This window comes from Orbicella franksi, chromosome 2, assembly GCF_964199315.1.
Source record: "Orbicella franksi chromosome 2, jaOrbFran1.1, whole genome shotgun sequence".
Lineage (NCBI taxonomy): Eukaryota > Metazoa > Cnidaria > Anthozoa > Scleractinia > Merulinidae > Orbicella > Orbicella franksi.
Genome location: NC_138146.1, coordinates 23,455,185 through 23,471,464, shown reverse-complemented (window position 1 = coordinate 23,471,464; position 16,280 = coordinate 23,455,185). Strand labels below are relative to the sequence as shown.

The 16,280-nt window shown below is 39.7% G+C and overlaps 1 protein-coding gene across 1 annotated transcript; it reads right to left on the bottom strand.

Annotated features, from left to right (window-relative positions):
• Positions 1-16,267, bottom strand: LOC145478811 (cGMP-dependent protein kinase 1-like). Its single transcript, XM_081456985.1, has 19 exons — positions 14,867-16,267; positions 11,773-11,939; positions 11,225-11,338; positions 11,024-11,129; positions 10,130-10,193; positions 9,814-9,891; positions 9,049-9,143; positions 8,754-8,822; positions 8,605-8,682; positions 7,757-7,892; positions 6,873-7,009; positions 6,311-6,400; positions 5,871-5,970; positions 5,187-5,228; positions 4,630-4,728; positions 4,190-4,254; positions 2,937-3,122; positions 2,761-2,827; positions 1-2,304 (listed from the first exon to the last, which is right to left on the bottom strand). The coding sequence occupies exons 1-19, from the start codon at positions 15,286-15,288 to the stop codon at positions 2,209-2,211; spliced, it is 2,211 nt and encodes a 736-aa protein (XP_081313111.1). The 5' UTR covers positions 15,289-16,267; the 3' UTR covers positions 1-2,208.
• Positions 16,268-16,280: the final 13 nt, after the last annotated feature.

The window sequence follows — 16,280 nt, the reverse complement described above, 5'->3', positions numbered from 1 at the left end:
ATAAAACGGTATGGTATGAAGTGCAATACCTTCCTGTATGTTTCTTGTGTTGCTACATCCCCCTACAACGCACCTAGTTGGTTTGTTTTCGAACTACATTCGCAGCCTTTCCCGCAAACACAAGTAATTGTGCGAAATACAGAATCATCGTGCCCCGTTGACCCTCGGTCGCGAACCAAGTTGGCGGCATTTTGACGTACTTTGACGAGCCATGGAAAATCGAGGATTTAACCAAATTAAAAAATTTTTGCGGCATATTACTCCAAAAAATAAGCTTCATTATTTTAGCCAAAAAAAGATTTTGGTGTTAGGTACACTTTAAGGTAATAACACATTAGCACTGACCAATGAATATTCAAACATTTTGTTAAGGAGCAAGTTTACAGCATGCGCTTTATACACTAGCCTGCAGTACAGGCGTATTAGCGGGCCCTAGCGCGATACAGGAGCGCGAGGCGAGAAATTTTTCTCGATTTTTCTCGCCTCGCGCTTCGCGCGCGCTCGTGTTTCGCGTTAGAGCCCGCTAATACGCCTGTACTGCAGGCTATTTATACACAGGCAACAACAAAAAGATCGGATGATGACACGGAGTCGCAGAGAAAATTAAAAGATAGTTTTGAGTGGTTACTGTAATGAAGTTTGTCATTTTTAAGTCAGTAAAGAATTAAACCAGGTGAACTTTCAATAAATATGTATTTTGTTCTTGACTTGATGGGACGGCATAAAGATATTACCATACTTGTTCGACGTATGAAAATTTATAACATATCCACGAATTGCTGTTTTTCTTGTGAAAATGTGACTTAAATAAAGAGCGTTTTCGCGTGACGTCACGGCAGCCATATTTGGATTCCAAAACAATGAAATGGCGGTCATGTTGGTTACCAAACCAATCCTGTGGAGACAGTCTGTGGAAGTTCAACTCTTTTCTTAGATAAACAATAACCTCCATTTGGCGCGAAAATATGCGCGGATATTTGTCCTTGGACATTATCTATTCCGAGAAGCGAACAGTTTCCGAGAGCGTAGCTCGAGGAAAATGTGCGCTTTAAGGAACAGATAATGTCCAAGGACAGATATCCGAGCATATTTTTGCGCAAAATGGAGGCTATTGTGTTTATTATCATTCAAATATTTTTGCAACACGCGCAGTTTTGAAAATTGAGGAATATCCTTGGATAATTCCCCCGTTTTAGGTGGGGAATATTCGGTCACGTGACGCGTTTAGACCTATCGCGCGCGAGCGAAAATTTTTGATGGATTATAAGTTCTAATACATTTGCATGGCTGGTAGTCAGGTGAGTGAAAACGCTCTATTAAAAAGGATTTTCTTCACAAAAATGAGGAATATAATCGAGATACATGTTTTCGTAACGTATGTTACATTTGGCATAGCAATGTAAGTTAAGTTGCAAAACTATTTAACAAAGACTAGACTGACCACGATTACACTATTTACACATTTAAAAAAAGCAGTACGAATGAAATTTGTACCATGTACAAAATTATCTGCTATACCCCGACCGCAGCCGCGGTTAGGCCGATATTTTTGATCGAGACGACATTACTCGATCGTTATTAAAATGAATAAGTATATTTTCATGGTTGCCACAGACCTCACTTTTCAAAATTCCCTGACTTTTTTTTGACCTTTCCCTGATAAAAATCAAATTTCCCAAACCAAATAAATACGAAATGTCAGATCTAGTTGCGGCTTCTGGCCTCAACTTACAGCCTTCCTTTCCGCCTATTCATGAAGACTAATAAGTTTCCAACAAATTTTCCTTCTTCATGAAAGAAGAATATTATTGAGATCACGACAACCCCAAATGTTTCGTCCATGCAGCTCTCGATGGTATTAAATCATTCATGTTAAAAATTATTTCAATTTTCCCTGACTTTTCTTCAAAATGTCAATTTTCCCTGATTCCCTGACTTTTCCCTGACCTTAATGAATTTGGTTTCCCCTGACCATTTCCTGACCTGTGGCAACCATGATTTTATGACCAAATACCAGCTATTTTTTTTCAGGTTTTCATAAATAAATAATTTACAAATATAAGTTTCTGTACTCTTGAAACTGGGTTTCAAGAGTTGAATAACATTCTTTGTTTTAAATATTTCCCTTCCACGTACAATTATTTGATATTGAATATCCCCGGTTTTTATAAGCTATATTGCTGTTTCTTTTGTAGTTTCCAAGGTGTATTAAAAGTTCTCGTCCCAGCCTGACAGGTCATCAGGGGGTACATCCATGTCTTTCGCATAATGGTCGAAATTACCGTAATCCGTTGCGTTTTTCACCTGAGAAATTAACAAAATGAAATTTTCTGGGTGAATAAAACATGAAAGCAGCCCGGTAAACGCGATTCTTATGCTACTAGTGAAGACAAGATAGTTTACAAGGGTAGAAAAACAGCAAAAAGGTGATAATGAACTAAAAGAAACAGGAAGGAACTGATTGAGGCGATGTCCTTGTAGACGGCGAGCAGTCTTTTTTCCTAGCGAGCGACGCGAATACACAAATGCGAGGCAAAATTAAAGAAGACGGATAATTTGCAGTTTTAACTTTTCCAATCGAGGAGAGGATTTCAGGAACGAAAACCGACTGCTCGTAGCCTAATGTCCTTGAATAATTGGATTAAATTTTTCAAGCGCCATCCGCGTGAAGTAGCTCCTTAAAGTAACCCGACAACTGCGTCAATCAAACGACAAGATATATAAATTGTGTTTAAATAAATAATTCAACATTCTCAATACCTTTGGCTTTATGGGAGGTTCAAGAGTCCGCTCTAGTAACCCTTGCCAGTGAAAACCTTGGAACCATCTGCACAAAAACAGTAAGTCTTTCAAAAACATTTGCGTTTTGCTAGAACATCTGCATTAAATATTGACCAAACCAGAGGAGAGATCGGAATAACAAGGCAAACTCGTACTTGTGTTTTTTGACGTCCGTGAGACCATCCTTTTGATATCCCAGTCTCTCGGTGGGGCTTTCCTTACAAAGCCTTCTTATAAGATTCTGAGGATTGCGTCCGATCTTTTTGGGAAACTCTATCACGTCCATACCTCGGAGAATAATGTTGTATGTCTTCATGGGGTCAGAACCATAAAATGGCGGACTGCCAAGGGTAAAACCAAACAGATTTAGAAAATAACAGCTACAACAGCCCATGTTCGTGTTCTCGGTATTGGACCGTAGGAACAAGCTTGCACTGGAGGCTCACGTGGCCGGGGAATATCATTGAAAAGAGATTAATGTCATTTGCATTTAAAAAGAGTCGTCGCATTAGCCTCAGTTGCAAGCTAGATCCAGTCCAACACCGGGAATACGGATATGGCCTATTTAACAAATTGACGTCAGTTTTTCAAGCGTCTGTCCTGTTATTGATGATGAATTTCGTCATAACATTGCAATAGAGGCTCACGCGGGGGAATATCATTGAAAAGAGAAAAATGTTATTTGAATTTTAAAAGACTCCTCAGTTGCAAGCTAGTTACAGTACACAATACCGGGAATACGAATAAGGTCTATTAACTAAGTGTGTCACAAAAGATCTGATTCGAGTAGACCACTTTCGATATATTAAAATTCAGCTTGGCAGCGAGGCTTAGAGGAAACAAACAAAGGAAATTGAATGATCATGTTTATTCATTTCTTATGTTTGTGTCCTCTAGGCCTCACTATCAAGCTTAATTTTAATATATCGAAAGTGGCTTATTGGAGAACTATCTAGCAGGCTCAGGAGGATTACGGTTCCTTTTTAATCCGAGTTTTAATTGGCTCAACGCACCCTTTAACACTGCCTATTAATTCACAGTATGGAACTGAACAGTTAACTTCGGTATTTGTTTTTGGTCTTGAGTGGTCTCGGAACTCACTGCCGAACATACTTCAACTTGACACAAATAAATTGCCGGTCAAAGTCCACTATGTGAGTTTCACAAAGTTTTGCACACTCAAGCAATTCTTAAAGCCAACTTAAAGGTTCAACTACACACAGACTGTTAAACAAACCCTTAAAATATCGATTAAGACGAAAAAAAAAAAAACCTCACGAAAGAAGTATTGCAAGCTGGTCGTTTGGGTGAAAGTTACCTTTCAAAGTACAGTCTTGTAAGTTGTCAAGATACCGAAAAGTAATACTTGATTAATTAATAGGTGAATATAACAAGCTCGGCAACTGACCTTCCAGTAAGGAGCTCAAAGATCAATATTCCCAAGGACCAGCAATCTGCAGACAAGTCATGGCCCTAACGAATTCAAAGCAGTTAAAAAGACAGAAACAAACAGACAAGGAAATGCAAAAATAACACAATATAGTATACTGAGAAAGAGCCTGTACATGTATAGCAAAACGATAAAGCTGACAGTCTTTCATTTTTCATACTAATTCTCCCGCTCCGTCTCTCACACACTACTCGCTTTTCGTCCTGGGTAGTTTAACAACACATGTCTGGATCTGAAACTGCCTTTTCCCAAGCTTCTACTTCCTAGTCCTCCCTAAACCTCCCGGCTTCCGCTCCTTTCCCATTCCTTCCCCGTCGCCACTCCATCTCCACCCCTATTTACAATGTAGTCCCCTCTCTGTAAGTTGATAGATGGCTGTAGAGTATCGTCAATCTCACCTTATTGAGGATAATTTCTGGCGCAACATACTCTGGCGTTCCACAAAATGTCCATGTCTTTCTTCCGAACCCAATCCTTTTGGCAAAACCAAAGTCCACCTACAAATTCCCAGAAATTGCGTCAACTCTGTTCGTCGTAAGAGAACTCTTAACCCTTTTGGGTCGTTTATATTTAAGTGCTACAACGACTAAATTTGTTGATTTTATTTTCGACAATTTTTTATAGTCAATGTAGTAACTATGTCTATAGCTAACAAACATAATGCAGTTGAATTGAGAACGATGGAGACAAAGTTAGCCTGGAATTAGCTCGCCCAAAGACACAGTACCAAACGCTATTGTGAAGCCATACAATGGTAAAACAAGTCACAAACGAAAAATATTCCAGGGCAAAAATGCACTCAAAGAGAGGTTAGGCGGTCAAGTTGTATGTCAACAGCCGGTTAAAAACTTGCAGCCTAGAATAGCTAAGTCATTTTCGGTTTAAATTTCAAGGTCGAACTAAAAACAAATCCCTAACTACACAAAAGTAAACAGGGAAATATACAATTACATACCAGCTTCACGTAGCCATCTTTGTCCAAAAGTAAATTTTCCGGCTAAAGCAAATAACGTAAAAAAGATGCCGAACTGTAAATCATGCACGTGCACTCTTCTCACTATGCTACATATTAAACTTGTCACCTGTAACAGTAGTAACCAGCACACTAGCTTTTCTTTACTATGTTACAACAAAGACCAGGCAGGTTCAACATCGTTCCCAAGACATCTCTTCTTCCCGGCCCCTCTCGCTCCGGGAAGAAGATAGAGCCTGGGAATATGAGTGATAGTCACTAGGGGCGGACCATTATTTTCTTGAGGGGAGGTTGGGCAATTTCCAAAAAAAGATTCCTGCACAGCAAAAACTGCTGGAAAAAAAAAGCGTGCAAGGGCAGCCATGGGGGAAAAATCGAGCAAGTGCTTTCTTCTATCCAGGTACTGTTTTTCTTTTGATGTTAAGAAAATTCTTGCACAAGCTATTGCCCACCGAAAATAACAATTGCACAACCTGCAACCCCTCTCAAAAAGTAATGGTCTGCCCCTAAGAAGGGACGACCTGATAATCTCAAGAGTTTGTCATTAAAATGGAATCTCTTACATGATAGTAATAAAAAAATGTTTTAACAGTGATGAGATAATTTTTTCATAATTACACTCACTTTACGCTCTCAGCTATTATGTCGTAATATGACTCCAGTTACCTTTAAGTCTCGATAGACGATGCCTCTGGAATGGAGGTATTCAAATGCTTCCACTACACAGGCAACGAGGAAACGAGCGGTAGAATCATCAAAAAAGCCCCTGTGCAGGAAAATAATATGGGAAAGACGTCACTCTGGTTTTGTAGCATTCCCAGTAGGGAGTGAGGAGGTCGCGAGGCACGCGCAGGCAGGGCGCGAGGCGCGTGCGACGTGGGCGTGAGGTGGGCGCGAGGTAGGAGCACAAAGGGCGTCAGCGACGTGGACGTGAGGTGGGCGCGAGGCGGGCGCACGAAGGGTGCGTGTGACGTGGGCGAGAGGTAGGCGCGAGGCGGACCCGAGAGAGCCCGAGACGGCCACAAGACAGGCGCGATATCGTCCGCAAAAACCTGCTATACTGCATATGAAACATTTTACATGATCAGAGCACTTCTCATATCTACCTGTCCCTCAGTATAGTCCACAGCTCTCCACCCAGACAAACTTCCAGCAGCATATAGACGTACTTGCGATCCTTGAAGGTTCGATATAACCTGTTAAAGACAGAGATAGGAAAGCAATGGGTATCAGTGAATTATTGAAACAATCTAACAAAATGTTGGGAGGCAATCTGCGATGAACCAACATCCGGGCGAGTAACAGCACTCTTACGATAGGCTGCAAAAGTAGTCGAGACACTCTTAGAAAATGATACCGTACGATATTTAACCACTTATTTTATTTCAAATGCGTCTAGAGATAATTCTCTGATACTCCAGGCCCCCATGCAATTCAACGTTGTGTAGGTGCTGTCGTCTTTGTAGCATTAGAGCTAGCAAAATTTGTTCCAAAAAATTCAAAATTAGAATTTTCGGTGTCTCGACACTTCACCCGTCCATTGTAGGCCCTACATGCTCCGAAAAATGGAGTCAAGCGCCGGGGTCTTTGAATTCTATGACAGAACAACAAACTAGGGGAGATTTTTGTTCTACGCGACATTTTATGTGATATAACTCGCCCTCTTACCTGCAAATGAAGGGAGAGTGTGCTTGAGACATGATTTTCTTCTCGGAGTAGATGTGTTCTTGTTGTCGTGTGTCCAAGATGTGTTTTTTCTTCAGACACTTCAGAGCGTACGTCTGCTTATCCTTAACATTTTGGACCTGAAAGTAGTACGTATCGTACAGTCCACATAAAGAGCATAGACGTTCAAATGAACTACGCAAATCATCAGTCCCAATAACATGACGGCAAAAAAGTAACAAGCAAACAAATTCAGGGGACTTAGGGAGTTCAGTCATGACATTTTATGACATTTTATGTCTATTTTGGCCGCGTACAAAATTACCTCTTCATTGAAGGAGAAACCTGAAAAGAGTAGTTTACAAGAGTAGTTTACAACAAGTGTATATTCTCAATCCATTTACAAATAACATGACAAGTGGGACTCTTGATGCATGAAATGACGCAGAAAGTGTCTGCCTTTTGTGATGCGAATTTTCTAACTTACTCGGAGTTTCACATTACCAAATAAACATCTCCAATAGCTTCCTTCGCGATAGTTCTACTTCTAAATGTGCCAAATTATATTTATCCTGATGAAAGAAACTGTCATTACTACTAGTTTGATTCAACGCAAGACGGACAACTTTAACTCAGCGAAATCAGTCGATTTTACAAGCTTTGCGAGACGTTTAAACCTTGTCAACGGAAAAATGAAAAGGCCAGGCGAACCGAGGCACTTGCTTCAGTCATTCTTTCAGCGCGATTCCAGTATTGCATATAAATGTAGTCATCACAAACACCCTAAATACCTAGGAAGATAATTTAATTATAACAACGGACCGACATTGCCTCAGTCACAGTTTGTTTCTAGCTTTGGCCGTGAAGGCATAAGGGAAGGTTATTACCAGTTCCACGCGTCCAAATCCACCCATTCCGAGGGTAGCGATAACTTCCAATTCATCGAGGGTCAAGTCCTCAAACTGCTTTGAAATTTTCCTTTCTTCGTAAGAACTTGAATCAAGTTTAGAGGAAGAATGACACCTGTTAGGAAAAAGAAAGTAAAGAAGCAATGCATATGGCATTTGAAAATGAGAAATAGAGTTTTGGCTAGCCTGTTCGAGGTGCAAAAGAAAAAAACGGCGAGGCGAAATAAAGGGGAGAGAAACTTGGTGCGTGGAGCGACCGAGCGCCTGTAGGCAAACCTAACAAAAGGTCGTTCCGGTACACTAGGATCTGGTGTACCTTCTAATTAGCTTTGGCGGTCTTGTTACAGGCCCCTGTAGGCGGTCCATACGCAGGCGTAAGGACCTTTCGTTCACAGTGTTTACAGGCGCTCTCTCTCGCCTTCAAGCACCGCACTTCTCCCCTATTTTCTCATGCACCATTTTCCGCACTGTCCCCCAATTAACTGAACGCCTGAAGAGGCTAGGTTTTGGCCATCTTGACGTCACTCACTCCTACTCCCTCGGAAGCTTTTAACCTCTCCCCAAGCCTCCCGTGTTTTTGGAGTTATAGATGGCGCTGGCGCGATCAAATTGACCTACAATCTTGGACAAAATAAATGGAACATCTGGACCACCCCTCCCCCCATTTCAATGATGCCAAAATGGCGCGCTTTTGCTCCTTCGCGCCTTCATCATTGCTTTGGGGGGGATGGGGGATAATTGTTCCATTTTATTCTGTCCAAGATTGTAGCTTGTTAAAATCACAGGAAAAACAGAAAGCAAAAGAAAAACATCCTTAATGGCCTTACCTCCTTGCACCTCGCTCTTCATCTCCGTAATCTTTCTGTCTTAGTTCGTCATGGTTACCAATCAAAGCCTTAAATGCACTAAAAATATCACAACATGAGAAGTTAGCACCATATAAAAGTTATCAGCAATAAAGTTTTTGATCGCTTACGTTCGCTCAACAACCAGGCATTCCACTCCAGGTGGTTCAGCGATTACGTTGGCAGTTCTGCGATCTTCACTGAAAATAAAATAAAAAGGCAATGATAAATGTATTACGAGCTTATATATAATAATTTAGACGCATAAGTGTTCGGCGTTTGAAGCCGTTACGACTAGGCATTTACCAGGAAGTCCTGTTTTTCATAGAAGAAATTTAAACAAATGAAATGTATAATATAATTTGATTATAACGAAAATATCTCTTTTTTGTTAGGAGATGAGGCCGCAGCCTTGTGTCCATTTACCTTAGAAGAGCTTTCTCGCCAAAGTAGTCTCCCCTTGCGAGCCTTCTGACTTCCTGAGGCTCGTCATGTCCCGCAACCCTTTGAGTAACGATCACCTACGATAACGCAACATTTCATTATTACACTTGTATATCTGCGTGAAGTGAAAAGCTGAATTAAAGACTGAATCAAAACCAGGCAAGCTTAAGGAAACTTGAAACTATTGGAAATGACCGCTCCGTGATTCTGCCCCCTCGTCCACCATTACACCATAGAAATCTCGAGCTCGTAATCGAAAAGTTAAATAGCAATACAGGTAGAAGTTTGGGAGGAGAAATGCTCACGAGACGCAAGCGAATGTTTTCACAGCTTTTTCATATAAGGTGAGGGTTACAGGGATTTTTCCACAGCGCTTTCTTACAGTGTTTGCTAAAAAAAAGAATCCACGCGAAAGGATCCGGAAAAGCTTTAGAAAAAACGGTGAAAATACTAAAAAGAGCAGAAAAGAACCAGCTGGAATGGAACTTTTTGACGATGTCTCGCATTCCTGATTTTTTAAATCAATCAACGTTTGCCCTCTGGAAAATATTTCTTTGTAAAAATTGGCAAGTTTGGGATCCTATATTTTCATGATGCTGTGACGGATTCTTTTGAAACTTTGCATATTTAAACAATTCGGCATGATAACTCGATGTATAGAGGTGGTTTTTTGTTTATGTGAAAAAATAAGAAAAATTGTTGATATTGTGTGACACTATCATTTCATTTTAGCTGTTGTGGACTTACCGAGCCCTTATTTATGATATAAAATGTGTCGCCTCTTTCACCCTCGCGGATTATAAAGTCGTCTCCATGGTAATAATCCTATTGAAAGAAAGACAGAAAAGGAAGGATGGGAGAAATTAAAAAAAAAAACAAAACAACACTTTACGTTTTTTCCCCAAGTTTTTTTAAACAAACGAACCAACGATTACTTTGAATAAAGTGGACATTGTTTTGAAAGAAGGGAAAATTGAAACTGCTTATTTGCTGACGAGTTTATAGATCTTTATGGAAAGATGCCGTGTAAAGAAAAGTAACGGAACTATAAAAACAGTCTTACCTCTTCTAAAACATCTCCAAGTTTGGCAAATTCTTGATCCGACAAGTTCTTCAAAAGAGGAACACTGAGAAAAAAATACTAAGATTAACATTTAACGACTTTTTTTTGTGGTTACTTTCTTTACTTTAAGGGAGCTCTGGCCGAGGTCATTATATTGTCCAGGTGTTGTCCATTGTTCTTACTCAGATGACTCCTTCTTAGACTCAATAATTTATGAAGTTTAAACAAAGGAAGTCATGACCGTGACGGTGTTTGGATATCCGATCCTAATTAGCATAGATTTTTACGATTTTATTTCTCCGTTTTCTCCATAGTTTTAGTTTCGATTGAGAAGATATATCAAACACTCAATACAGTGTTTGACCACAGTTCCAAACATATCGAAGTTCGTCAAAAACACTCCACTGCGCGTCGTATTTTCGACACTCTTCTCGGTGTTTTTTGAAATGTGGTCAAACACGGTCTTTCGTATTTGATACATTAAATGAACAAGCGAAGAACACCTCTGATTTAATGACTAAGCGAACCAAGCTGAAGGGAAGTGCAAATCCGGTGTTCATATAGGGAATGTATTCAAGCAATTCAAAGGCCTGGAATAATGCTAAGAAATTGGACACGATGTCTTATTGCTGTCGGAAGTACATGATGTAATATCTGCATGCCTTAACCGAGAGGACAAGTACGTCAACTCTATGGCCAACATTGTATATTTGGGCAAAGAAGAAGACTGACCTTAGTTGGAGCACAGCAAGGAGCACAAGGCAACAAAAATGTTGAGGTCTTAGTACGTTAAACAAAGTAATTTGCTGTCAAGGTTGAGACTATTATTGGTTAGGGTACAGATAACAGCACCGAGTGTAACCAGGTGAAGAGGCCATAGGATTTCGCGCGCACCTTTTGAGAAATGCAATATGTTCAGCCTGTCTCATCATACCAGTTCGCATCATGATGGTTTGAAACACAAGGCGATCGATAATCCATAGCTTGGCACTGTTTATAGCTGTGGCACCAAAAGGAAACAAAAACGATCAAAACATCAATGACCCAAAGCAAAGTTCCACGACAATTCTCACTCTTGCCATGCCCAGAACATACCTTTCACAGATGCTGTCCGTTTGCAGTTGTATAAGATGGCCAACTCGCCGAAAACAGTTCCGCCGTTCATTTCACCCAATACTTCACCATCTTTTGTCACTTCAAGGCGGCCCTCTGAGAAAAAAAATCATTTAGTTGTTACACGCATATAGACTGCGTTTTGTATGTTTACACAGGGTTGCTAGTGAATGACTGATTCCAAGCTGACCGAGTGACATGAACACACCAAATTTATTTCGCTCCAAGTTCGTCCAAGCACGAGGTAAAAATCATGTTCTTGTTTAAGGTCACCAAATGACTTAGGGTTAGAGCGACTCTCACTTTGAAACTGGGGGCGCTTCCAATATTTCCATTCGACCAAACATTCCGGTTTGAATTTCAGGAATTTTTCAGTTAGATGGTTCGCATTGGGGACATTTCAACAGTTTTCAAATACGAAAACTCTAAGGCTGTCCGCAATCAGAACTTTTTTTTGGATTGAGATGTTGAAAAAGCTTGTTTTCAACAAACTAACTTACTACGCAGCCTAAATGCGCAAAGTTTCTTACCAGCGATAACATACAGCGCCTGTCCAATGTCTCCTTCCTTTACAATCATATCGTTCTTGTTGTAATTCTTGGGGTACATACAGTCCACTATCTCACGCACTTGGGCTGCTTCCAAGTTCTTCAGAAAATCGTTTTCATTGATGGCATCCTTGATCAGCTGTTTCGATCTGGAAACACGACAAAAATAAAACCAATGAATATGATTCGAAAAAATATGTAGAGGTAGTCCTATGAATGCTAGTGAAATTTACAGTACGAGTGATATTTGAAAATTCTCTCGAAATTACACGAGTCTTTAGGTGAATGCAATTTGAAAGAATTATCAAATGTCAAGAGTAGTGTAAATTCTTAATTGCTCGAGCTTTTATGCGATTACTCATTTATTATATGACTGAGAAAACTGCGAACGCGCGCGCGGATAAATTAGCCTGCTCTCAGCCAATCACAATGAATGTCATCAGTCTTATAAGAAATATAGTTATTCAGTTTGCAACGATTCCACTTTGCGAATAATTGTTTGCGATTTCATAAGTTTTTGGGGGCGATACCACGGTTCTTCTTGGACTTTCGAAAAACTTTCCCTAAACAAGTATTTTGCAAACTTCGAGATGTCTATCGATGACTAGTACTATTAAAGGCAAAACCTTGGCTAACTACCCCGGGTAACAAAATGGCAAATCGAGTGAAAATTATTTTGTTTACCATAAAATATCACCAGAAATAGAAGCATAGTGTCATCGTCTGTAAATAGATTGGCATTCGTTGAGGTTTTAGGAGTTATGATCCTTAACTATGATGTGGGCCCAGTTAATGAATTTTTGCTTGTGTCTGTTTAAAAAATGTCAGAATTCAAGACGTGACGAAAATGATTTGACTACTTTACTATAGGAAATTAATGCGATAACTTAATTTCATGGAGCGTTGATTTCTACGAAATTTTTCCAGTAGTTTCAAGCCTCCATGAACTTGGTTGATTTTGCTTCAGTCTTTAATTAAGATCTCGACTGTACGCAAATATAAAAACTCCACAAAACTGATTAGCGAAATATTTCGTTACGAAAGAATCTTCTGAAATCCAAAGATATGGGTTGCGCCGTCTCATGTATAAACAAAGATTGCGTTTCCTTTAGGACAACACGGAACAGGTGCATGTAAATAAAAAAAACCCGGCACTATATCAATAATAAAATTGCTGTGCTTCATCAGCGAGTAATGGTCTATTATCAAATACGAGTTGACATAAAAGACAAGTTAATTGTCGCAGACCGTTCACCATTCACCTGCTCTGTCTCAACAGCAATAAGCCCCACGACATCTATGTTAGCAAAGTGTCCGAAAATAAAACCATCCGAAATCTATCAGCGACCGAAATTTCAAGAGTCAGAAATATTTACAGTACAGTATAAAGCTTTGAATCAACTCCAAAACTCCTATTTTTGTCTATGCCGAGCTTTATGGAGCAAAGTCTAGGCTCGATAGAATTTGTGTCATTTTCTCGTCAGAGTATTCGTTAAACCTTGAGGCTGCAGTAAAACTATCATTTTCACAAATTTTGTTCAGTCTAATTCGAGTTTTGTATTTTAGCCATGTTTCAAAAGAGGGTCTGAAATTGCTGTCCGACATTTGCCCAAAATGAGATAAAAAGGGTCCGAAAATTAAACATACGAAATTTTTTGCAATTAAGGTACTCTGTTCACATCTAGCAAATCTGAAACAAAGAACTTGCTGTACAGCTTTTTTTTTTCCTTTTTCGGACAAACACCTACTACATATAATAACCCTAGAATTTCGGACGCGTTTTCTTTCGGAGCAATGCTCATTCTCAAAATCAACAAGCCGTCCTAAATTTTGAGAGGTTAGGAAATAGTTGAGGGAATGAAAATTCTATAGAGCCCCATTGTGAGAATAGTTTGTTTGAATTCGTGGCAAGACAAAGAAATGGCACCTTGAAACAAAAATAACTCGCACTATCAATGTGAAACGTTCTGACAACAAACACAAGTCGGGCAGCTGATAGGAAAGGGCTGGGTGCGCTGGCCGGAATTTAATGGGCAATGATCTAAAAATATGGAGATTGAGTCTGAAGATCATCACATACAACGTAAATCTGCCGTGGGCATCTTTTGTTGTCACAATTCGTATGTTAACTTTGGAGATGTACTTCTGTCATCATTGTATTTATTTCGCATTCATTTATTTTTTTTGCATGACATTGGGTCCGAAAATATTGACCAATTTTGAAAATTAAAAGAAATTTGTCTGAAAATGTTCTGGTCCGAAATGAAATGTCGGAAATTAAGTTTATTAAATTACGGTGCTATTCGTTGATTATTCACTTTGGGGTCAAACGTTTCATTGTTCGAAGAGACATGTCAAAATCTAAGTCAACTTGTCGCCACTTGACAACGAATCAAAACAAAGTGAGACATGAACTGGGCAAGTAATGCTAAAATAATCTGTGTACAGGCTATTGACGGAAAAACAGCGAAACAAAATACGATGCTCCTAGACTTAACATGCGATACCAACATTAAATGAAATTTCAATTTTCTTTGTTTTTCAGATACGTCTAAAGATGTTTCAGAAAGGTCCTGACAACATTAGGTGCATAGCTCGATCACTAAGGCAAATCAATACATGTACTAATCACAATAAGAGTCGTCACAATTTTACATTGACCTAAGTTACAGTAACCGCTTTAGTTGAATTACAAAAAGAAAAAGAAAAAAAAAAAGGAAAACGAAACGGGAGGTAAAACTACACAGATAAATAAATACGATATAAGCCAGGATATCCCGGCGGATATTAAAGTAAAATAGACTGTTCAGAAAACTATTGATTCAAGCAAAACGGGATGATTTAACCAAAGCACAATAACGTTAATCGAATTTGACAAGACAGCTTGAGAATTTCATGTCTGCTGTTTGCTGTTCTTGAAGTTTAATTTTCACCCATTCTTCAATAATTTGCATCTTTTAACCATTGACTGCTACCTCGCTGAATTTCCTATTCAATTCTGGTCTAAGGATGTGAGAAAAACAAACATTTAAATCAAATAAAATACTCCGGATGATTAATGAAATGAGTACTTTACCTGAAGTCTTTAGGATGGCGCTGCAGTTCCTTCTTCGTCTCTTCTTCGGCCTTTGAACTGCTCTCTCCGCTCACTGCCATTCGTTTCTCCTTTCGGCTTGATCTCAAAGCTTTTCGTGGTTTGGAGTTCACAGCCATGTCGCCGTCCTCGTGAATGGTAGACAAAATGCTGGTTTTCGAGGCTGTTTGTTGAACGACGCATTTGAGCTCGTGAATTTCCTTTCGCAATTTACCCAACTCGGCATCTTTTTCTTCGATGATTCGTTGGCGATGCTGTAACTCCGCGTCCTTACGCTGCAAAAAGTCATCTTTCTCCTTCAGTTCTCGTTTGAGTTGAGTCGTGCTGGCCGTGGGACTGCGCTGTAATTTACCATTCTGCTCTCCGTTGCTATAAGCATTATTCACGCTCGCCGCACTCCCCATTCTCAGTGAAATCAATCTAGCTCCTCTAGTTTCGATGAACGTACGCGAGGCATGCTCTGCCGAAAAGTCGGCACGTTTGAGGTTACTTCCCGACTACATTTTACAGCTTTTTCGTTCTTCTGCTCCAATGAATTCCAACCAGTTGTTATGTAAATGAGAAATTCACGTAATCAAAGTCAAGATTGACAGTTGGACAGGAAATCAGTGCCAAGACGAGTGTAAACTATTATCCAAACTGACCCTCACCTCTAATTGACTTGAGCTTTCTACATTGTCAGCATTGTTATCAAGTTTTGTCTATAACTCGAAGCAATCAGTGATCGTTGAAAAGAGGCGGTATGGCAAATAAACGCTCTAGTTACAATTTACCTGCAAATCGGGGAATTATCAAACTCGTGGATACTGTGTAACTATCCATGAATGACAACATTTGATTGATTGCGGATGCATTTAATTTATGACACCGATGCTATAGCACAAAACAAAGAGCTATTTTTGACCAAAGAAAAGGACAGACAACACTACGAAACGCAACCGCAACAGAACGAACACATACTAAATGGTTACATGCTCAAAGATATCAGGCCAAAAACGGAATGAGGCAGAAACAAAACATATTATGAAGCAATTTTCGATTGGGCTTCACTGCCGAGTGAGCTGAAGAGAAACCTACAGTAAAGTGCCTGAGGGATTTATGAACAAAACTTCAGCCTTCTTCTCCATGGTTTGTTCCATACACGTTATATACAGGTGATAGTAGTTTAAATGGATACATTTTGACAAGTCATAGCTCTTAATTTCTACAAAGACAGGGCTCAAAGGACAGGTTCCCTACCAAAATTACGCTTGTTCCGTCACAGATACACGTGCACGTACACAGGCAACACCTTGGGCCAATCACAAGTCGAAGCAAACAGGTGTAACCGGTTTCTGTGGCGCGATACTGGAACGCGCGTAAGCCAACTCAAGATTGGTTTAGGCTTTTGAATGCT